General features: G+C 40.3%; 1 protein-coding gene and 1 pseudogene across 5 annotated transcripts in view; both read left to right on the forward strand.

Annotated features, from left to right (window-relative positions):
- The window catches only part of INTS2 (integrator complex subunit 2), a 62,356-nt gene that overhangs the window by 32,297 nt on the left and 5,782 nt on the right, over positions 1–24,277 (forward strand). For all 4 annotated transcript variants that reach the window (XM_080681080.1, XM_080681081.1, XM_080681082.1 and 1 more), the window contains exons 17-20: positions 297–461; positions 10,933–11,134; positions 13,916–14,041; positions 21,329–21,527. In XM_080681080.1, coding sequence (XP_080537206.1) covers positions 297–461; positions 10,933–11,134; positions 13,916–14,041; positions 21,329–21,527 — 692 coding nt within the window. The remainder of the gene's footprint in view (positions 1–296; positions 462–10,932; positions 11,135–13,915; positions 14,042–21,328; positions 21,528–24,277) is intronic.
- On the forward strand, positions 14,959–15,617 carry LOC308254707 (small ribosomal subunit protein mS34-like; annotated as a pseudogene). Its single transcript has one exon. The product of its transcript is annotated as a small ribosomal subunit protein mS34-like (transcript).

Here is a 24,277-nt window from a genome sequence, read left to right on the forward strand (position 1 = left end):
ACGTCAAACAACATTTCCTGGCTGGAGACTTTTATTTTGGGATAGTGTTGAAGAAAGCTTGAGAACTTTTGATGAAAAAAGTAGTTTCCAATGTTCTGTGTATCAGATCACTTGGTTTTCTTTATTTAAGCAGATTCCCAAGCTAAACTGCTATATAGAGGTTCTCAAAGTTAGTATGCATGCACAAGAAGTGCAAATTCCTTTGGCTGACTGAAAATGAAAGGGAAAGAGAGAGAGGAGAGATGATTTTGGTGTTTAAGAATGAAGAATCCAACTGACTTTTTATATATTTCAAGGGTTGCATTCTGCTTTACTACGTCTCCTTGCAACTAACTACCCACATTTATGCATTGTGGACGATTGGATCTGTGAAGAAGAAATCACAGGGACCGGTGCCCTGCTAAGGCGAATGCTCCTGACTAATAATGCCAAAAACCACTCTCCTGAACAACTCCAAGAAGGTACAGTAAATTGATAGTCCTTTTATCCCTTTAGTAGTATCATTAAAGTCTTAAAATCATGCAGAATTTTTCTGGGGATATAACAGTGCTTTCGTGAATATATTTTAAGTAATTCTCTTGGAGTGTGAGGGCTTAAAATTTTTTTTATATCGATTTTAGTGAGAGGAAGGGAAAGAGAGAGAGAAAGAGAAAGAGAAACATCGATTAGTTGTTCTACTTATTTACGCATTCATTGGTTGATTCTTGTTTGTGCCTTAACTGGGGATTGAACCCCTGCAACCTTGGTGTATTGGGACTACCCCCTAACCAACAACTGAGTTATCCGGCTAGGGCAAGTTTGAATTTTTTTAAAAAAATGTATTTTATTAATTTTTTACAGAGAGTAAGGTAGAGGGATAGAGAGTTAGAAATATCGATGAGAGAGAAACATCGACCAGCTGCCTCCTGCACACTCCCCACTGGGGATGTGCCCACAACCAAGGTACATGCCGTTGACTGGAATCGAACTTGGAACCCTTCAGTTCGCAGGCCGATGCTCTAGCCACTGATCCACACCAGTTAGGGTGCAAGTTTGAATTTTAACCATTTTTTTCTGACATACTTCTGTTTCCTTGTAGGTACTAAGTTATGTCACTAAATAGGTCATGTGGTTTTAGGAAGGTCCTAACCTGGTCAGAACAATGAACGGGCTTTGAATGGGTTGGTGTTCTAGCTCAGCACTTGAGTCAACTAGAACTATGAAGTGAGCCACACTTATAATTTTAACTTTTCTATAGCTACATTTAAAAAGTTAAAAACTGGCAAAATTAATTTTAGTAATTATTTTATTTAGTGGAATATATCTAATATATTATCATTTCATCATGTAATCAATATAAAAAACTATTAATGAGATATTTTACTGTTTTTCCATACCAAGTATTTGCAATCTGGAGTGTATTTTATACTTAGAGCACATCATATTTTGGATCAACTTTATTTCGAGTGCTCAATAGCCAGATGTGGTTAGTGATTATTCTACTGAAGAGCACAGTTCTAGGAATTTTTTATTAACAGTAATCTGCTAGGTGCTTACAACTTATAAAAGGGGCCACCCAGAAGAAGGTATCAAGAAGTTTGCATCCTTCCAATGAATACTATTGCCAAAAGCAATACTAGGGAATATTTTCATATTTCAGTCAATTTTTTAAAAATATTTTTTTTATTATTTAAAGTATTACATGTAGTAGTACATTTATCTCCTTTCCCTCCCCCCCTTGACCTTCCCCCATCCTCCCCTACCCTTGTCGCATGCCCTCATCCCACCCTCCCAGTGTCTTGGGTCCATTTGTTGTGTTTATATGCATGCATACAAGTCCTTTGGTTGATCTCTTTCCTCCCCTCCCCAACACTCCCCTGCTTTCCCACTGTAATTTGACAGTCTGTTCCGTGCTTTACTGCCTCTGTATCTATCTTTTTGTTTATCAGGTTATAATGTTCTTTATTTTCCATAAATGAGTGAGATCATGTGGTATTTTTCTTTCATTGCCTGGCTTATTTCACTTAACATAATGCTCTCCAGGTCCATCCACGCTGCTGCAAATGGTAAGAATTCCTTCTTTTTTATAGCAGCATAGTATTCCATTGTTTAGATGTACCATAGTTTTCTAATCCACTCATCTGCTGATGGGCATTTGGGCTGTTTCCAAATCTTAGCTATGGTGAATTGTGCTGCTATGAACATAGGGGTGCATATATCCTTTCTGATTGGTGTTTCTAGTTTCTTGGGATATATTCCTAGAAGTGGGATTACTGGGTGAGATGGGAGTTCCATTTTTGTTTTTTTTTTGAGGAAACTCCATACAGTTCTCCACAGTGGCTGCATCAGTCTGCATTCCCACCAGCAGTGCACGAGGGTTCCTTTTTCTCCGCATCCTCGCCAGCACTTGTTGTTTGTGGATTTGTTGATGATTGCCATTCTGACAGGTGTGAAATGGTACTGCATTGTCGTTTTGATTTGCATCTCTCGGATAATTAGTGACTTTGAGCATGTTTTCATATGTCTCTTGGCCTTCCTTCTGTCTTCTTTCGAAAAGATTCTATTTAGGTCCGTTGCCCATTTTTTTATTGGATCATTTATCTTCCTTTTATTAAGTTGTATAAGTTCCCTGTAGATGTTGAAGGTTAAACCTTTATCAGTGATAACATTTGCAAATATGTTCTCCCATACAGTGGGTTTTCTTGTTTTGTTGATGGTTTCTTTTGCTGTGAAAAAGCTTTTTATTTTAATGTAGTCCCATTTGTTTATTTTCTCTTTAGCTTCCATTGCCCTAGGAGCGGTATCGGTGAAGAAATTGCTTAAGCATATGTCTGAGATTTCTGTGCCTGTGGATTCCTCTATTATTTTTCTGGTTTCCCGTCTTATGTTTAAGTCCTGTATCCATTTTGAGTTTATTTTTGTGTATGGTGTAAGTTGGTGGTCTAGTTTCATTTTTTTGCATGTATCTGTCCAATTTTCCCAACACCATTTATTGAAGAGACTGTCTTGATTCCACTGTATGTTCATGCCTCCTTTGTCAAATATTAATTGAGCATAGTGGTTTGGTCAATGTCTGAATTCTTTATTCTATTCCATTTGTCTATATGTCTGTTCTTGTGCCAGTACCAGTCTGTTTTGAGAATAGTGGCCTTGTAATACAGCTTGAAATCTGGTATTGAGATCCCACCTACTTTGTTCTTCTTTCTCAGGATGGCTATGGCTATTTGGGGTCTTTTTTTATACCAGATGAATTTTTGGAGAGTTTTTTCTAGGTCTGTGAAATATGCCGTTGGTATTTTAATGGTGATTGCATTGAATCTATAGATTGCTTTGGGTAGTATGGACATTTTAATGATGTTGATTCTACCAATCCATGAACATGGTATGTTCTTCCATCTGTTTACATCTTTCTCTGTCTCTTTTTTCAGTGTCCTATAGTTTTCTGCCTATAGGTCTTTTACCTCCTTAGTTAAGTTTATTCCTAGGTATCTTTTTTTTTTTAAATTTAATAACTCTTTATTGTTCAGATTATTACAATTGTTTCTCCTTTTTCCCCCCATAGTTCCCCTCACCCGGTTCCCACCCCACCCTCTGCCCTTTCCTCCCCCCTGACTGTCCTCATCCATAGGTGTATGATTTTTGTCCAGTCTCTTCCTGCAACCCCTATACCCCTTTCCCCCTGAGAATTATCAGGCCACTCCCTTTCTATGCCCCTGATTCTATTATATTCACCAGTTTACTCTGTTCCTCAGATTTTTAATTCACTTGATTTTAAGGTTCACTTGTTGATAGATATGTATTTGTTGTTCATAATTTTTATCTTTACTTTTTTGTTCTTCCACTTCTTAAAGAATACCTTTCAGCATTTCATATAATACTGGTTTGGTGGTGATGAACTCCTTTAGCTCTTTCTTATCTGTGAAGCTCTTTATCTGACCTTCCATTCTGAATGATAACTTTGCTGGGTAGAGTAATCTTGGTTGTAGGTTCTTGCTATTCATCACTTTGAATATTTCTTTCTTGTTTCCTTTTTTTAAAATTTATTTATTTATTTATTTATTTATTTATTTATTTATTTATTTATTTAATAAATCTTTATTCAGATTATTACAATTGTTTCTCCTTTTTCCCCCATAGCTCCCCTCCACCCGGTTCCCACCCCACCTTCTGCCCTTACCTCCCCGCCACTGTCCTCATCCATAGGTGTATGATTTTTGTCCAGTCTCTTCCTGACCCCCCCATACCCCTTTCTCCCTGAGAATTATCAGTCCACTCCCTTTCTATGCCCCTGATTCTATTATATTCACCAGATTATTCTGTTCCTCAGGTTTTTAATTCACTTGATTTTTAGGTTCACTTGTTGATAGATATGTATTTGTTGTTTGTAATTTTTATCTTTACTTTTTTCTTCTTCCTCTTCTTTAAGAATACCTTTCAGCATTTCATATAATACTGGTTTGGTGGTGATGAACTCCTTTAGCTTTTTCTTATCTGTGAAGCTCTTTATCTGCCCTTCAATTCTGAATGATAGCTTTGCTGGGTAGAGTAATCTTGGTTGTAGGTTCTTGCTATTCATCACATTGAAAATTTCTTCCCACTCCCGTCTGGCCTGCATAGTGTCTGTTGAGAAATCAGCTGACAATGGTATGGGTACTCCCTTGTAGGTAACTAACTGTTTTTCTCTTGCTGCTTTTAATATTCTCTCTTTGTCTTTTGCTCTTGGCATTTTAATTATGATGTGTCTTGGTGTGGTCCTCTTTGGATTCCTTTTGTTTGGGGTTCTGTGCGCTTCCTGGACTTGTAAGTCTATTTCTTTCACCAGGTGGGGGAAGTTTTCAGTCATTATTTCTTTCTATTTTTTTAAAATATATTTTATTAATTTTTTTACAGAGAGGAAGGGAGAGGGAGAAAGAGTTAGAAACATTGATGAGAGAGAAACATCAATTAGCTGCCTTCTGCACACCCCCTACTGGGGATGTGCCTGCAACCAAGGTACATGCCCCTGACCGGAATCGAACCTGGGATCCTTGAGTCCACAGGCTGACGCTCTATCCACTGAGCCAAACCAGTTAGGGCTCAGTCATTATTTCTTCAAATAGGTTTTCAGTATCTTGCTCTCTCTCTTCTTCTGGCACCCCCATAATTCTGATGTTGGTACGCTTGAAGTTTTCCCAGAGGTTTCTTACACTATCTTCAACTTTTTGGATTTTTTTTTTCTTTTTGCTTTTTTGGTTGAGTGTTTTTTGTTTCTTTGTATTTCAATTCTTTGACTTGATTCTTGTGTTCCTCTAGTCTGTTGTTAGGTCTCTGTATAATATTTTTTATTTCAGTCAGTGTATGTTTAATTTCTAGTTGGTCCTTTTTCATATCTTCGAGGGTCTCGTTATATTTATCGGCCTTTTCTAGGATATTCTTGAAAAGCCTTATAACTGTGGTTTTGAATTCTATATCCAGTCATTTGTTTTCCTCCATTTCTTTCGCTTGTGATCTGTTTCTTTGTCGCCGCATTTTCACTGCTTCTCTGAGTTGGTAGGGTAGCTTTGTGTGCTTGGTTTCCTATTCATCCCAGTGGGTTGGCCTCCTCAGTTAACCTGAGGTGGAGACTCTTGGTGTACCCCTTTGTGGACTGTGTGTACAGCCTTGTTGTTGTTAAGTCTTGATTGTTGTTGGTATCACTGGGTGGAATTGACCTCCAGGCCAGTTGGCTGTGAGGATCAGCTGTGTCTACGCTGGGAGAAGTTCGGTGCTGGAGACAGCCTTATAGGAATAGACTTGCAAAATTGCAAAAGCCTCTGTGCTCAGCTTGGATGGGGCAGAGTCTCAGGGCGGAGCAGAGAGTGTTGGCCTCCCTTCAGCCCTGCCCTTGCTCGTGCACCTCCAAACCTCTGCCTTCCGCGGCTCCCCTGATTTTCCGCCTGACAGTCCAGATTCCCCCTGTAAGAGCGTGAGTCCCCAGGGGCTCGCCCGGAACTGGGGTTCAGTGCAGTTGGAACGGGGGTTCAGTGCATCAGTAGCTTCCGACTCCCTTCCACTAGGGAAAGCTTGAGGCAACCTCCACATTCAGTCTTCTCTGCGAATACTCGCACGCGCCTCCAGACCTCTACCCGCCGTGGCTCCCTCGAGTCTCCGAATCTCCGTTTGACTTTCTCTCTACCTGACAGTCCAGATTCTCCCCCTGTATGAGCCTCGGTCCATGGGGTTTCACCCGGAACTGGGGTTCAGTGTAGTCGGAACTGGGGTTCAGTGCAGTTGGGGGCTTCCTTGCCCCTCCCGCCAGAGAAAGTCAGCCAGGCACTCAGCCACCCTTCCTCTCTGCGCGTGTGTCTCTGTACCTCAGCCCTTTGCCGCTCCTTTGATTCTCCGTGAGCTTTTCTCTTTCCTTCTAGTTGTAGAATTTCCACTCAGCCAGCCTTCCTGTGCTTCTGGATGATATCCATTCTCTCTTTTAGTTGTAGTTTTGAAATTGTTGTTCAAGGCAGCAGTTTAGGTGATTACCTATGCCGCCATCTTGGTTTCTCCTATTCCTAGGTATCTTAATTTTTTTGGTGCGATGGTAAATGGGATTGCTTTTTTAGTCTCTCTTTCTGTAAGTTCAGTATTGGTGTATAGAAATGCCATAGATTTCTTGGCGTTAATTTTGTATCCTGCTACATTGCCGAATTCATTTATTAAGTCTATTAGTTTTTTGATGGAGTCTTTTGGGTTTTATATGTACAATATCATGTGATCTGCAAATTAGAACAGCTTTACTTCTTCTTTTCCAATTTGGATGCCTTTTATTTCTTCTTCTTGTCTAATTGCAATGGCTAATACTTCCAGTACTATGTTGAACAGGAGTGGTGAGAGTGGGCATCCCTGTCTTGTTCCTGTTCTTAGAGGAAATGGTTTTAGTTTTTGGCCATTGAGTTTGATGTTGGCTGTGGGTTTATCATATATGGCTTTTATTATATTGAGGTATGATCCTTCTGTTCACACCTTGTTGAGAGTTTTTGTCAAGAAAGGGTGTTGGATTTTCTCAAATGCTTTTTCTTCATCAATTGATATAACTGTGATTTTTATCTCTCAATTTGTTTATGTGATGTATCACATTTATTGATTTGGAGATATTGTACCATCCTTGCATCCCTGGGATGAATCCTACTTGGTCATGGTGTATGATCTTTCTGATATACTGCTGGATCCGATTTGCTAGAATTTTGTTGAGGATTTTGGCATGTATGTTCATGAGGGATATTGGACTGTAATTCTCTTTTATTGTGTTGTCTTTATCTGGTTTTGGCATTAGGGTGATGCTGGCTTCAAAGAAGGAGCTCAGAAGCGTTCCTTCTTGCATTTTTTGGAATAGTCTGAGGAGTATAGGTTTTAGTTCTTCTTTGAATGTTTGGTAAAACTCCCGTGTGAAGCTGTCTGGCCCCGGGCTTTTGTTTGCTGGAAGCTTTTTGATGACTACTTCAATTTCTTCCATAGTTATTGGCCTGTTGAGATGTTTAGATTCTTCCTGATTGAGTTTTGGAAGGTTGTATTTTTCTAGGAATATGTTCATTTCCTCCATGTTGTCCAGTTTGTTGGAATAGAGTTGTTCATAGTATTTTTTAACAATCTTTTGTATTTCAGTGGGGTCTGTTGTTATTTCTCCTATTTCATTTCTGATTTTGTTTATTTGGGTCCTCTCTCTTTGCTTCTTGGTGAGCCAGGCTAGAGGTTCATCAATCTTGTTTATCCTTTCAAAGAACCAGCTCTGGTTTTGTTGATCTTTTGTATTGTTTTTTTGGTCTCTATATCGTTTATCTCCGCTCTGATCTTTATTATTTCCTTCCTTCTGCTTACACTGGGCTTTTTTTCTTGCTCTCTTTCTAACTCTTTGAGTTGTAGGGTTAGGTAATTTATTATCATTGTTTCGTGTTTTTTTGCAGTAGTCTTGTAGAGCTATGAACTTCCCTCTCAAGACTGCTTTCGCTGTGTCCCATAGATTTTGAGTTGTTGTGTTTTCATTATTGTTTGTTGCCATGATGTTTTTTATTTCTTCTTTGATCTCTCTGGTAACCCAGTCATTGGTTAATAGCATGCTGTTTAGTCTCCATGTGTTTGATTTCTTTCGATTGTTTTTATTGTAGTTGATTTCCAGTTTTATGCCACTGTGATTTGAGAAGATGCTTGATATGCTTTCTATCTTCTTGAATTTGAACAGATTTTGCCTATGCCCCAACATATGGTCTGTCTTTGAAAATGACCCATGTGCACTTGAGAAGAATGTATATTCTGTGGCTTTGGGGTGAAATGTTCTGAAGATGTCAATTAATTCCATCTGGTCTAGTGAGTCATTTAGGATTGATGTTTCTTTGCTGATTTTTTGTTTAGAGGATTTGTCCAATGGTGATAGTGGGGTATTAAAGTCTCCTACTATGATTATATTGCTGTCAATCTCTCCCTTGACATCTTCCAGGAGGTTTTTTTATGTATTTGGGTGCTCCTGTATTGGGTGCGTATATGTTTACCAGAGTTATTTCTTCTTGTTGGATTGCTCCCTTTAGTATTATGAAGTGGCCTTCCTTATCTCTTGTTATGTCCTTCACTTTGAGATCTAATTTGTCAGATAATTGTTGCTACCCCAGCTTTTTGTTCATTTCCATTCGCCTGAAAACCCTTTTCTGTCCCTTCACCCTCAGTCTGTGTGCCTTTTTTTCTGAGGTGGCTTTCTTGTAGACAGCAGATATATGGGTCGCTTTTTCTTATCCAATCCATTACCCTATGTCTTTTGGGGCATTTCATCCATTTACATTTAAAGTTATTGATAGGTACTTTTTTGTCATCATTTTTATTCTTTACTCCTGTGTTCCTGCTTCGCTTGCTATTACTTTTTTTTACAGCAGACCCTTTAGCATTTCTTGCATTGCTGGTTTGGTGGTGATAAACTCCCTTAGTCCTTTTTTGTCTGTGAAGCTCCTGATTTCACCTTCAATTTTGATTGATAGCTTTGCTGGGTACAGTATTCTTGGATTCAGACCCTTCCTTTGCATGACTTTGTATATATCATTCCATTCCCTTCTGGCTTGATGAGTTGCTGTTGAGAAATCAGTTGCTAGTCTGATGGGGGTTACTTTGTAGGTAACTTTCTGACTTTCTCTGGCTGCTTTTAAGATTCTGACTTTGTTGTTGGTGTTTGCCATTTCTATTATAATGTCCCTTGGCATCGGGCTTTTGGGGTTCATTTTGCTTGGGACTCTGTGAGCTTTTTGGATTTGTGTGGGTTTTTTCTTCCCTATATTAGGGAAGTTTTCTCTCATTATTTCTTCAAACAGGGTTTCTATTCTTTGCTCAGTTTCCTCTCTTTCTAGCACCCCTATTATGCGGATGTTGTTTCCTTTCGTGTTGTCCCAAAGTTCCTTAGGCTCTCCTCCTGCTTTTTAATTTTTTTTCTAGAAGCTGCTCTACTTGGGTATTTTTTCCTACCTTGTCTTCTAGCTCACTGATGCAGTCCTCTGCTTCTTCTAGTCTACTCTTGATGCTTTCTTTTGAGTTCTTTACAGCAGCGATGTCATTTTTCATTTCTTCTTGGTTCTTCTTCATTTCCTCTTGGTTCTAACACATATTGTCGAATTTGTCTTCCATTCTTTTCAGCCACCTTATGACCATTTCTTTGAATTCTTTCTCTGACAGGTTGCTTGCCTCCATTTCGTTTCCTTCTTTTCTGGTGATGCCTGCTTTTCTTTCATATGTGGGCTGTTTCTTTGTCTCACCATGCTCTCTTCTCCAGGTGTCTGGTTATGTAGTTCTTGCTCTCCTTTCCGTGGTGGAGTGTAGAGCTCCTCTGAATCTGTGTGCTTGTGCCAGTTGGGGACCGGTGTTCTCGGGTTCGCAGCTGTTCGGTGGGTGCCATAGTTGTAGATTCCCTGGGCTTTTTAGGTTCCTGACAAAATCCACTTTCCCTTTCAAGATGGCACGGTCTCTGCATCCGAGCTGGTCGCTCGGTGAGGGAACCCAGCAGCAGTGGGGGCTGCCCGGTCAGGGGAGCCTTGTCCAGCAGTTCCCCACAGTCTCCTGGAGTATAGCTGTCCCTCAACTTACCAACAAACACTCCCCGTGCAACCACACACTCTCCCTTTGTTTTCTCACTCACACACTATTTTGCAGTCTGCCTTCCCATCGGCAGCCATCTTCCTTTCTCTCTCTATTTCAGTCAATTTTTGAAATCAGTCTGAATCATCAAGGAAATGATATTTGTCTTTGAGTCTCTACTGTGAATTTAAAAATAAGGTATTTTTTGCTCTCTATGAAATAATTACTGTTAATATGAATTTTTCTTAAGGTCTTTACTCTAAATATAGCCAAAGCTATGGCTAGAATTGAAAGTTTTACTTTTTTTAAAGCAACATTGTTTTTTTGATTTGCTTGACCTATAGTCTGATAGTGCAGCATTCAACCAGTGTGATGCAAGAATATTTAAAACATGCAAGACCTTGCCCTAACCGGTTTGGCTCAGTGGATAGAGTGTCGGCCTGCGGACTCAAGGTTCCCAGGTTTGATTCCGGTCAAGGGCATGTACCTTGGTTAAGGGCACATCCCCAGTAGGGGGTTTGCAGGAGGCAGCTGATTGATGTTTCTCTCTCATCAATGTTTCTAACTCTCTCTTCCTCTCCGTAAAAAATCAATAAAATATATTTTAAAAAAATTAAAAATAAAACATGCAAGACCTATTTTCCCTTAGATTATCAAATAAAAAATGACAACAGCCAACACAACAATAACCATCAGGTGTGAAGGCATCAAAATTATACCTATGTTTTTGGTCATATTGTCAAAAAATATATGTTTTGGTGTGCCACAAAATTTTAGTAATTAGTTTATGTGTGCATGAGATGAAAAGGTTTGAAAATCACTGTGATAGAGCAATATTACGTCATCTTTGGTAAGCTGTATGAAATTTAGATTATGACTGCTAAGTTTTCCTTTTAGCATTTTCAGCTGTCCCAGTAAGTCAAACACAAGTGATGCAGATTCTAGAACACTTGACTCTACTCTCTGCCAGTGAACTCATACCATATGCAGAAGTATTAACGTCCAATATGAACCAGCTGTTGAATGCAGGGGTTCCACGGCGAATTATTCAAACAGTGAATAAACTATGGATGGTTCTTAATACTGTGATGCCTAGAAGGTAATTTTAGTGTATTATTACATGTAATAGATAAATGTATAGCAGTGATTATATACAGTAACCTAAACTTAAATGTTAAAAAAATTGTTGAATATTTGAAAAATGTCTGTGGGTGGAGTCAAGCATTGGTATTCTTTTAAACGATTCTCTAGGTGATTTCAGTGTGCAGTAAGTTTGAAGAACATTGGATTAATTATTTAGTCTTTAGTCAGTGGGTCTCTACTCATCCGTAGATTGTATCAAAGACACCTGGTCATCTCTAAAAGACAATACTGGGCTGACTTAACCCGAGATTTTGATTCAGGAGGTCTGGAAATATTTATACTTTTTAAATTAAAAAAATAATTTTAGATTGTAAGTAAATTAAATTTCATATTAATTATAAAGAATTTAATTATAAGTAAACTGACATTTCCTATATAATAAAAGCCTAGCAACCAAATGGCGGAACGACAAGAATGACCGGTCGACCAGTGACTATGACGCGCACTGACCACCAGGGGGCAGTTGCTTAAGACAGGAGGTGCCCCCTGGTGGTCAGTGCGCTCTACAGTGGAAACACTGCTCGGCTGACTGGGGTGAGTGGAGCTCCCACAGCAGGCCGACCCCAGAGACTACGCCCCTCACCAGTGCACAAATTCTATGCACCAGGCCTCTAGTAAATTAATAAAGGGACATAACTTTAGAAGTTAAATAGTATATAAGGTCTGTCTATACCTTCCTGTTTTAGAATATTATTCCCTAAAGACAACTATTTTCAGCTTTTATCTTTTTATTCTGGCATTAATGTTTCTCCCATATGTCACAATAATTATGCTTACAAATTACTATGATTTCCTGACTTTCCAATTTAGAAATTATCTTTTGACTTCCTAATATACAAGATGAAGATTTAGTACCTGCTTTCTCCCTTGTGAGTCCCTTGGCCACCAATACATACTTTCCTTTTCTCCTTTTCTCATAACATAGTAATCTCAAAATTTTTGGTTAAAGCAATCTTCAGTGTGCATATTATTATGACTACATAAGTGTTATTTATAGTTGATCTGTGGAGTATCCTTTGATTACAATTTCCTACTTGTACAACTGCCTCCTCCCCACCCCACACACAAACCCTACTTGCCTCTATCCATTCACTCAGATTTTGCATAGGTAACTTATTCATCCCTAAACTCCATTATTGAGGGGAAATTTACTTCACAGTTAGTTATAACACATCAGTAACATTTTTTTTTTCTTGGAAACATTCTTCTCACAGCTTTTTCTCATGCTTTAATCTGGGATATGCACCATTGCCATCTGGAATCGCTTTGTCTCTCTTCTTTGTTGGATTCCATGTTTTTCTCTTACTCAGTTTAGTTCCTCATTTGAGTGAGTGGAACTCACACTCAAGTTGCTTCCTGAGAAAAAGGTGTTTGGGAAACATTTTTTTTTTTTGACACTTGCCTGTCTGAGAAGATTTTTATTTTCCCCCTCACATGTGATTGATATTTAGCCTCACTGTAGAATTGTAGCTCATTTTTCTTTTTAGAAATTTGAAGGCTTCATTCTATTGACTGAATTGGAGCTTCCCTTATTGGTGTTGAATAATGATGTTATACCAATTCCAAATCCTTTTGAAAAAAATATTTTATTGATTTCAGAGAGGGAGAGAGGGATATAGAGATAGAAACATCACTGATGAGAGAGAATCATTGATCGGCTGCCTCCTGCATACCCCACACTGTGGACTGAGCCTGCAACCCAGGTATGTGCCCTGACTGGGAATTGAACCGTGACCTCCTGGTTCATAGGTCTATCGATGCTCAACCATTGAGCCACATTGGTTGGGCTTTCCTCTATTTTAAAAAATTGTCTTTTAAATATACTTTTTTTTTTATATTTCTTCAATGTTATCATCTGATCTTTCCTTTGAATTAAAAAAATTCTGTTATATTCTTAATTTCTAAGAGCTCTGATCTGAATATTTTATAATGCCTCCTGTTCTTGTTTTCATATATGAAATATTCTATCCTTTAAGGGTATTAATTATAGGTTTAAAACATTTATTTTTCTTCTCTGTTTCTTGGAGTCCCATTCCTTCATTTGTATATTTAAATCTTTCAAAATAGAAGCGTTCTTTAGATGTCTGATGATTCTTGCTGTCCATTCATATTTAAGAGTGGACAACCTGTGTGTGTGAGGTGGGACTAGCGGACTCCTGGGCTTCACTGTAGGAGATCTGTACCCTCCACATTGGTATGTCATTCAATAATTCCGATGTACAGTAAGGTTAATAATTATGTTTATAGTCTGTTGATGTCTCACTTGAAAGTGGCACCTCACATTAAAATTTTATGATGATAAATATAGAACAGTGACTTAATTTGTGGGGCCAAATACAGTTTGAAAGTGCAAACTTTGGTAAGTTATTTCATTTACAGGTATTATATTACTGTTTTATAGATGAGGAAACAGTTCACACGGGCTCAATTACTTACATAGTCATAGCAAGTATGGTATTACTGAGGATTTAATTCAGATTTTTATTTTAAATGCCATGATTAGTCTATTACAGTGGTGAAGATTTTTGAAACTACTTTGTGTTTAATGTTTTAACTTCATTTGTTTTAGAGACATAACAATAGGTTAGATTTCCATAGTTTTTAATTTTCGAAGTTCATTCACACCAGTTTTCTATTTCTCCCCTGAATATATCTTTTTAAGATAGAAAGGACTAGATGGCGACATGTTTTAATCATAACATAATTGTTTTTGAACATGTGATTATTTTCTCATCAGGCTGTGGGTAATGACAGTCAATGCACTTCAACCTTCAATAAAGTTTGTTCGACAACAAAAGTATACTCAGAATGACCTGATGATAGATCCTCTCATTGTTCTAAGATGTGATCAGAGGGTACACAGGTATGTGTCATTTGAATTTCATTTTTATTATAGGGTTTCACTTTGGAGAGTCAAAGAAATTCAATTTAAACTTCTATCTAAGGTTCTTGTAGTAACTGGTTCTTATAGTATGATCTGTGAGGTGGTTTTTTTTTTTTAAGTAGTCTATGTTCATGAACTATATATTCAGTTTAATATTTCATATGTGATTAATAAACCTAGCCTTAAAGAAATATCATTCTTGTGTTGGCAACCCTCAATAATGGCTGTTTTTTCTCGCAGAACAAAACTAGTAAAGAATAATACCATTTCTGCTAGCATTGTTGAAAAGGCTTTTAAAGAAATTGATTTATTGTGAACCATTACATGCATTACAACTGTGATCTTTTTGGCATTCTCACTTGCGATGTTAGCTTCACTGAATCCATATTTGTCTAGATTTCCTTGCCAATTGCCAAACCTAATTGCTTTGAAGTGGCTTCACTTCGAGGGGCATAATTAATTAATTCATATCATTAATGTTTGAATTTCTAGTTGCTAAACAATATCAAAGATATATAAGTTGAGGGGCCTGCCTTCAAAGTGATTGTCACCTGCATAAGACAAATAAATGAAAAGTTAAACAATATGGTCACAGGTAGATGAATGGTATAGTAAGTGAATGCTGTTAAAAAGCTCAGGAAAGATGAGGAGGAAGTCAGACCTGAGTAGTATTTTAAGGGATAAAAATAGGATTTAGATGAACAGACTATAATGGTGGTGGTTAGGGGATCAGGGAAGATATTGTGGGCAAAAGAATAGTATAAACAAAAGTGTAAAAGCAAAAATAAAAAGGACTAGCGTGGAAGGGTAAGTTTTTAAGAAGAACAATTTTAGGGGCTTAGCGAAGCGCGGCCGGGCTGCTGCTTATAACCAAAGCAGGTAGGCACGGGCAGGCCATGGCGCGCAAGAAGGTGCGGCCGCGGCTGATTGCCGAGCTGGCCAGCTGTGTGCGGACCCTACGCGAGCGACGGGAGCGGTCACGCGACTCACAGCTCTATGCCCTGGACTACAAGACGCTGACTCGGCCTTACTTGGGCCGCCAGCTGCCCATGCGGGCCCGGGCGGATGTGCGCAGCGAAAGCCGCCTCCTGCAGTTGCTGGGCCGCCTCCCGTTCTTCCTTCGGCCTCGGCCACCTAGTCACGCGCAAGTCCTGGCTGTGGCAGCATGACGAACCGTGCTACTGGCGCCTCACGCGTGTCCGGCCAGACTACACGGTGCAGAACTTGGACTATGGTAAGGCCTGGGGCATCCTGACCTGCGAAGGAAAGATGGAGAGTGAGGCCCGGGAGATTGAACACACCATGTACTGCGACTGGCGGCTGGTGCCCAAGCACGAGGAGGAGGCCTTCACCGCTTTCACGCCGATGCCAGAGGACACTGCGCTCCGTGCCCCACCCACCGCTGCTTCGGGCCATGATTCTGGCAGAGTGACAGAAAAATGGGGACACCAGCACCGAGGAGCCCATGCTGAATCTGGAGAGAGTCGCCATTGAACCCTGTGACTACCCTGAGAAACAAGAGGCAAAGAAAAGGGCCAAAGGCACTCCTGTCTGAAATGCTAGAACCGGCAGTTTGTCTAAAGGGTGTAAGGCAGCGGGCACCATTTTGGTGAATCAAAATGTCTGTGTTACTCCTGAATCAGCTCCCTGGGACCTCCGTGACTTTTCTGAGACTGCACCGAACAGAGTGGCGCCAGACCTCGCACCTGTGTCTTTCTCTGTCCCTGTTGTCCAAACCCAAATCTGACGGAGGGATTGTGGTTTCTTGGAGTGTTGGGAGAAAAAGACTGACACCATGGTATATGTGGTCTGGTGGATGGTGGTGGTTTCTTCTGGTTTGGAGTGGTGGATGGGGGCCACGCAGGAGGCAGCTGCTGGGGGAAAGCTGAAAGCAGTGGGGCTACAGGTGTGGAGCCCCAGCGCTGGCACCTATCATTTTCAGGTGGCATCCTGCGTTGCTTCAGCCAGGACCGAAGCTTGAGAGCCAATAAAAGCAAATAACGCAAAAAAAAACCCAAAAAAAAACAAAAAACAATTTTAGAATTGGAATATTAGATTAGGGTCATATTATGGGGAAGCCTTGATTAATAGGCTAATGAGGTCATTTAGGTGATAATTTAAGAAGGGAAGCTTTGCGCTAGGTGGTTTAAAGAAACAAGTAAAGACTAACTAGACCAGGGGTGGGCAAACTTTTTGACTCGAGGGCCACAATGGGTTCTTTTTTTTTTTAAATAAATCTTTATTCAGATTATTACAATTATTTCTCCTTTTTCCCCCCATAGCTCCCCTCCATCCATTTCCCACCCCACCTTCTGCCCTTACCTCCCCCCCACTGTCCTCATCCATAGGTGTATGATTTTTGTCCATTCTCTTCCTGACCCCCCCATACCCCTTTCAGTGCAGTCAGAACTGGGGTTCAGTGCAGTCAGAACTGGGGTTCAGTGCGGTCGGAGGCTTCCTTCCCCCTTCCGCCAGAGAAAGTCAGCCAGGCTCTCAGCCGCCCTTCCTCTCTGCGCGCACAAAGCCCCTTTGCCGTACCTCCAATTCTCTGTGAGCTTTTCTCTTTCCTTCTAGTTGTAGAATTTTCACTCAGCCAGCTTTCCTGTGGTTCTGGATGGTGTCCGTTCTGTCTTTTAGTTGTAGTTTTGAAATTGTTGTGCGAGGCAGCAGTTTAGGTGTTTACCTATGCCGCCATCTTGGTTTTCTTCTGGGTTCTTAAACTGGACCGGAGGGCTGGAACAAAAGCATGGATGGAGTGTTTGTGTGAACTAATATAAATTCAAAGTAAAGGAGCAGAGGGGAGAGCAAGAGAACCCTCCGCTCTTTCGGCTCCGCGGGCCGGATAGAACAGCCGAACAGGCCGGATCCGGCCCGTGGGCCGTAGTTTGCCCACGGCTGAACTAGACTCATCTGCCCTCAAACCTGAGGATGATATTCTTGAAGTGACAAAACCTGCAAAATCAGCCAAATATGATTTGGCGAGCTCAGGGTCTCATAGGAAATAGGAATCAGAAGAATAAATACTAGTAGTGTAAGTGACATTAAATATCTAATAAAAGGAAAACAATCTATATATATAAAAGGCTAATATGCAAAGTGTCCCCTCGGGGGTTTGACCAGAATACCAGGAGTTTGCTCGCTTGCTATGAGGTGTGCTGACCACCAGGGGGCGGCGCGGAATGAAGGAAGGCCCCGGCCGGCAGCCCGAAGGCCCCGATCAGCCCTGATCGCTGGCCAAGCCTAGGGACCCTACCCGTGCATGAATTTCATGCACTGGGCCTCTAGTAATAAAATAACACTTCTAGAAAAGAGCAACTTCTAAAATTGCTCATTTTATCAGTGTTAAAAATCTACCTAAGTAGGTAACTTTTCACCTGAAGTGCTCCAGTTGTTCAGGAAGTTGTTAAATTTTGCCATCATATGTATGTAATGTTTTTGTAGCCTGGATTTTTTACTTCACTTCTGAACCTTTTCTCATTTTAATAGATATTCTTATATTAATTGGCCACATGATATCCACATAGATATGCTTAGCCCAGTCTCTTATTGGATATTTTATTTATTTCTATATTGTTATCAATAGTGCTGTGGTGACTGTTCTATATACTGAGTACTTCCTCAGAATATATTCTTTAAAAAAAATTTTTTTTTTGGTTAATCCTCACCTGAAGATGTTTTTCCCATTGCTTTTCAGAGAGAGTTGAAGGGAGGGAGGGAGAGGGAGAAAGAGAGAAAGAGAAAGAAACATTGACATGAAAGAAAAAAACATTGACTGGTTGCTTCCCCTACACACCCTGATGGGGGGCAGGGAGCAAACCGGCAACCCAGGTACATGCCCTTGACCGGGAATTGAACCCAGCACACTTAGGTGGGGGTTGGGGGGGTGGAGAGGGGTACAACACTCTAACTACTTAGCAACACTGGCCAAGGCAGAATAGATTCTTAAAAATGGGATTATTGGGCCAAAAGTAACACTCATTTTCACGACTTTTGATTCCAATTTAAAAAATATATATATTTTTATTGATTTCAGAGAGGAAGGAAGAGGGAGAGAGAGATAGAAACATCCATGATGAGAGAGAATCATGGATCGGCTGCCTCCTGCAAGTCCCCCACTGGGGATCGAGCCCACAACCCAGGCATGTGCCCTTGACTGGAATCGAACCTGGAACCCTTCAGTCTGCAGGCCAACGCTCCATCCACTGAGCCAAACCAGCTAGGGCTGATTCCAATTTTAATTGTCATCCAGAAATGCTGAACCAATTTACATTCCCATAACTGTTTGATATTGTACACTTTCCTACACTGTTTTATATATTTCCCAATTTCATAGGTGAAAAATGGATTCCCATTTCAATTTATATTTTAGATTGAATATTTCAATGTACTTATTGGCTATTGATATTTATTCTTTATATTTTAGCCTACCTTTATATTGGATTGCTTATCTTTTTTTTTTTTAATTTGAAGAGCTCTTTATAAGGATATTAGCTCTTTATATATATACTAGAGGCCCGGTGCACGAAATTCGTGCACGGGGGTGTGTGTGTGTCCCTCAGCCCAGCCTGCACCCTTTCCAATCTGGGACCCCTCGAGGGATGTCGGCTGCCCGTTTAGGCCCGATCCAAGACTGCTGGCTCCCAACTGCTCGCCTGCCTGCTTTCTTGATTGCCCCTAACCGCTTCTGCCTGCCAGCCTGATCACCCCCTAACCACTCCCCTGCCAGCCTGATTGCCCCTAACTGCCTTCCCCTGCAGGCCTGGTCACCCCTAACTGCCCTTGCCTGCCAGCCTGGTCACCCCTAACTTCCCTTCCCCCCAACTGCTCTCTCCTGCAGGTCTGGGTCCCCCCCAACTGCCCTTCCCTGCAGTTTTGGTCGCCCCAACTTCCCTCCTCTGCTGGCCTGGTCACCTCTAACTTCCCTCCCCTGCAGGCTTGATCGCCCCCAACTGCCCTCCCTTGCAGTCCTGGTCCCTCCCAACTGCCCTCCCCTGCTGGCCTGATGGCCCACAACTGCCCTCCCCTGAAGGCCTGGTCCCTCCTAACTTCCCTCCCCTGCTGGCCATCTTGTGGTGGCCATCTTGTGTCCACATGGGGGCAGCCATCTTTGACCCCATGGGGGCAGCCATCTTGTGTATTGGAGTGATGGTCAATTTGCATATTACTCTTTTATTAGATAGGATTGCTGTTTTTCCCCTTATTCTCTTGTTTTGTCTTTTAATTTTGTTCATTTTTAAAAATTTATTTTTTAACAAGTGGTCATTCACATGTATTTTAACAAGTCAAACAATATGAAAAAATATACACATATGAAAATTCATGATGTAGCCCTAGCCAGTTTGGCTCAGTGAATAGAGCGTCAGTCTGCGGACTGAAGGGTCCCAGGTTCGATTCCGGCCAAGGGCACATGCCTGGGTTGTGGGCTCGATCCCCAATAGGGGGCATGCAGAAGGCAGCCGATCAATGATTCTCTCTCATCATTGATGTTTCTATCTCTCTATCCGTCTCCCTTCCTCTCTGAAATCAATAAAGAAATATATTTAAAAAAATTTGTGATGTTTAGGATTTGCTTTGCACTAACTCAGTATTGGTGATGGGAAAGTGGATGGAGGTCTAGATGAAATCAGACTAGCCATGTGTAGATAACTGTTGAAGCTAGTGATGAGTTCTTGGAGGTTCATTATAATATTTCCTCTTTTATGTATATATGGAAGTTTTCATAATACACATTAATAAGTGAATAAATAAGAAGTGTCACAAGAAAAAGTTTCTTCAGGTGAAAAGTCTTGTTCTCTGTTACCTCTACCATACTGTCATTGCTAAAGCAAAATTCCTTTGTCCTCTTTGATCAATCCCAGTTCCATCTCTAGAGGAAACTCTGATGTCAAAATGGTGTGTATGTAGCTTTACTTTCTATGTATTTACTAATTTATAAATAGAAGTATTTGCTTTTTGTTTTGGGTAGTTTTAAAAAATAGTAGTAGTAGTGTATTTTGGGAATTATTTTGTTATTTTAAAAAAACTTACTGTGTTCAACGTTTCCCATATTAGTATGCATAGTTCTTACCTCATTTGTTTTAACTGTTACGTAATATTCCATATATAGATTACCAGGCCTGTCCTCCAGAAACATACAGAATGTCTGGAGGAGAGTTTGGAATTTTATTTTTTAAATGCATACTCCAGGTGATTCTTAATCTTCAATTTTGGGAAACATTGCTATAGTTTATTTAACCATTGACATACTTTTTCCACTGTAAACACATGCATAGATATTATAAAAAATGTAGACATTTCACAAAAACCATTGACATACTGATATTTATGGACATTTAAGCTTTCCCAGTGTGTCACATTTGTAAACAAAGCTATAATGCCATTTATGCACACATGCTTGTTCTCTCTGTGATAGACTGAGAAAAGGCATTTTAGGGTTTTCTAAGGGCTCGGTTTAAAAATTTTAGTCATTACCAATTTATCTTTTTTGTTTCCTTTTTTACATTTAATTCAGTTATTTGAGGAATGAATAACTGTACTTATTTTATAAATGAGGAAACTGAGGCTCAGTAAATATTTTTTTTTTTTTTTTTTTAATATATTTTATTGATTTTTTACAGAGAGGAAGGAAGAGGGATAGATAGTCAGAAACATCGATGAGAGAGAAACATCGATCAGCTGCCTCCTGCACACCTCCTACTGGGGATGTGCCCGCAACCAAGTTACATGCCCTTGACCGGAATCGAACCTGGGACCTTTCAGTCCGCAGGCTGATGCTCTATCCACTGAGCCAAACCGGTTTTGGCTCAGTAAATATTTTTTCCAGGTCAAGTGGATAAAGCACTCTGGGAATACAGAGTTGTCTTGCTCCAAATAAGCAAGAGTTAGGAGTAGAAAGAGTAAATATTCTGCTGCAGTCTCTGTCATCTTATCAATAATAGAATATTTCTCTTGGAAGACAGCTGCTTTGCATGATCAGATCTAAAAGATTTACTGGTAGTGCCATTTTCTGCAAAATAGAATGTCGTTTCTCTAGGGCATGCATTATACATTATAGCTGGTAAGAGGAAATAAATACTCTTATATAATCTTGAAATATAGAGAAATAAGACATATTAAACTTTTATTTTGAGAATGAATATTTCAGTGGGAAAAGTGTTACTTTTCCACTCTTTTCAGGTACTATTCAAGTTAAACTAATTGGTCATGTTCTGGCTAATTTATACATTTATATTCTTTCTCATGTATTTTTCTTCTTTCTTTATATAGATGCCCTCCATTGATGGATATTACTCTACACATGTTGAATGGATATCTTCTTGCATCCAAAGCTTACCTTAGTGCTCATCTGAAGGAAACAGCGGAGCAGGATAGGTCTTCCCAGAATAATACATTAGGTTTAGTTGGACAAACTGATGGCCCAGAAGTTACTAGAGAAGAATTGAAAAATGCATTATTGGCTGCTCAGGTAATAAAGTAAAATTTAGTAAAAAAGGGCAAGTGCTTCACTATTAATATAATCAATTACGTAGAAGGCATATTATGCTCTCTCTGTACAAAGGTGACATATTGTGCATTCATTTTTTTACAGAATATGATATAATGGTGTTACCTTTGCTTCTAAATATCAGATGGACTGTATTACTAAAATCAGAAATAATATGATATTAATTTTTTTTATCCTCACCCAAAGATTTGGGAGGAAGGGAGAGAGAGAAACATCGATGTGAGAAATATTGATTGGTTGCCTCCTGTTCTTGCCCTGACTGGGGATCGAACCTGCAACCTAGGTATGTCCCCTGACTGGAAATTGAACCCACACCTTTTTGGTGTATAGGACGATGCTCCAGCCAATTAAGACACTCAGCCAGAGCTTCATGATACTAATAGATAGACATTTAAATCAGATTTACATTTTAACAAAACATAAAACTCTGCTTCTTAAAATCAAATGGTGGCCCTAGCCGATTTGGCTCAATGGATAGAATGTTGGCCTGCAGACTGAAGGGTCCCAAGTTCGATTCTGGTCAAGGGCATGTACCTGGGTTGCAGGCTCGATCCCCAGTAGGGGGCGTACAGGAGGCAACTGATCGATGATTCTCTTTCATCATTGATGTTTCTGTCTCTCTCCCTCTCCCTCACTGAAATCAATAAAAACTTATTTTTAAAAAATCAAATGGAAAAAAATTAAATGGTAGAGACAAACAGAACAAGAAATAGATAGTATATATACAGAGTAGGGCAAAAGTAGGTTTATAGGTGTATGTGAAACAGTTTATTCTTGTGTTATTATTTACTAGAGGCTCGGTGCATGAATTCATGCACTGGTGGGGTCCCTCGGGGTGGCCTGTGGGGATCAGGCCCCAGCTCACTCCTCCAGCTTTGCAGCCCTGCAGCCCTGCAGCCCCTGCCTGGCACCCTGCCTTGGCCTGGTGCTGTCCCCTCACCTGTTCCACCATCCCGCCTGTGGGGCAATCAATCAGGGCCGGGCCCACCACCTGGCTCCCTCAGCTCCTGGGGGCCGGGTGGCGGCCCTGCTCCCCTCTGCTGCCACCACTGGTCGCTGTCTGCGGGGCAATCGGTGGGGCAGTTGGGCCCCCACTCACACCCGCCTTGTCCTGGCACCACCTGCTCATCTGCTTCACCATCCCGCCGAGGTCTCGCTCTTGTCGGGGCCCATAGGGGCTGGCAGCGCCTCCACTGCCGCCTGCTGCTAGTGCCGTGTCACCGACACCCACCATGTTCCACGCCACCCCCTGGTGGTCAGCGCATGTCATAGCGAGCGGTCGAACTCCCAGTCGAGGGGACAATTTGCATATTAGGTTTTTATTATATAGGATTAACTAGAGGCCCAGTGCATGAATTTGTGCATGGGTGGGGTCCAACTAGCCCGCCCCGATTAGGGCCCATTGGGCTGGGCCAGCCAGGGGTGGAGGCTGTGAGCGGTTGGCTGGACAGCCCCACCCCTGATCGGGATGGGAGGGCCGATCCGGGCGGGGGCCAGCCAAGGGCAGGGGCTGCAGGTGGTTGGCCAGCTGGCCCTGCTTCCTTGTCGAACTCTCTTTTGAACTCCCAGTCGAACATCTGGTTGAGGGGACAATTTGCATATTAGCCTTTTATTATATAGGATTATATTATTTTCCATATGAACAACTATAAACCTACTTTTGCCCACCTCTGCATATCATAAAATGTCAAGCAGTGTTAAGTACTATGGTAACAGAAGCAGTTCAATTTTATATTTAGAAAAATTTTGTAACAATGTAGAATTTTACTGAAGCCTTAAGTAGTCGTTTTGAATAATAAAGGAGATGTGAGATGATTAAATGTAAAGAAATTTGAGGTCTGCAAAGCAGAAATATTTTCTTAGTTTAAAATATATTTTCTGAAATCTTTTCATTGGTAATAGGAAAAATAAGAGAATAATATAGTTCCACAAATCCCTTATCTGTAATACAGATAATCCCAAAGGCTATGGAAACTGAGGCCTTTTTTTGGTAATTCAATTGGTAGAAAAACATGACCTCATTTTTAACAAACTTGACCTGAATTGATGTGAAACTATTTATGACCGTTATTCCACTTAAGGTGAATATTGGTATGTTTGCTGTGGAAATAATAAATATGTTTGATTATAATGTACTACCCTAGTCTCTGCTGGTGGCATTATATAATATTTCAGTAAAAATAATTCTGAGTTTGAAAATAAATCAGGCCCTCAGTTTCCAATAAGGCATTGAGAATCTTAATAGCTACCATTTTTATAATGCTTATTATATACGGGTACTATTCTAAGTTCTTTAAATATATTAACTTATTTAATCTTCACAACCAACTTACAAGGTATGGAGTATTATTATCTCCATTTTTAAAGGAGAATGAGACCCAGAGAGGTTAAGTGACTTGCTCAAAGTTACACATCTAGTAAGTGGCAGAGCTAGGATCCAAGCCTGGGCAGTCTGGCTCCAAAGAACAAACATAAACAAAACAAAACATAACAACCCCAAACCAAGAACCCCACAGCCCAAGAATTATGATTATAAAGCAAAGCTAACCTTACTTTATAAGTGATTCTAATGTAAGCCTAACCTTACTTTATAATCAAGTTTTTAATGAGATGAAGGAATTGTTTTATTCAGACAATGTCTGTCTTTAGAGATGCATGTCATACATTAATTTTTTTTTACGCCTTCCTGTGAGATGAGAGTGATTATAGCT

This window comes from Plecotus auritus (genome assembly GCF_963455305.1).
Source record: "Plecotus auritus genome assembly, chromosome: 7".
Classification (NCBI taxonomy): Eukaryota; Metazoa; Chordata; class Mammalia; order Chiroptera; family Vespertilionidae; genus Plecotus; species Plecotus auritus.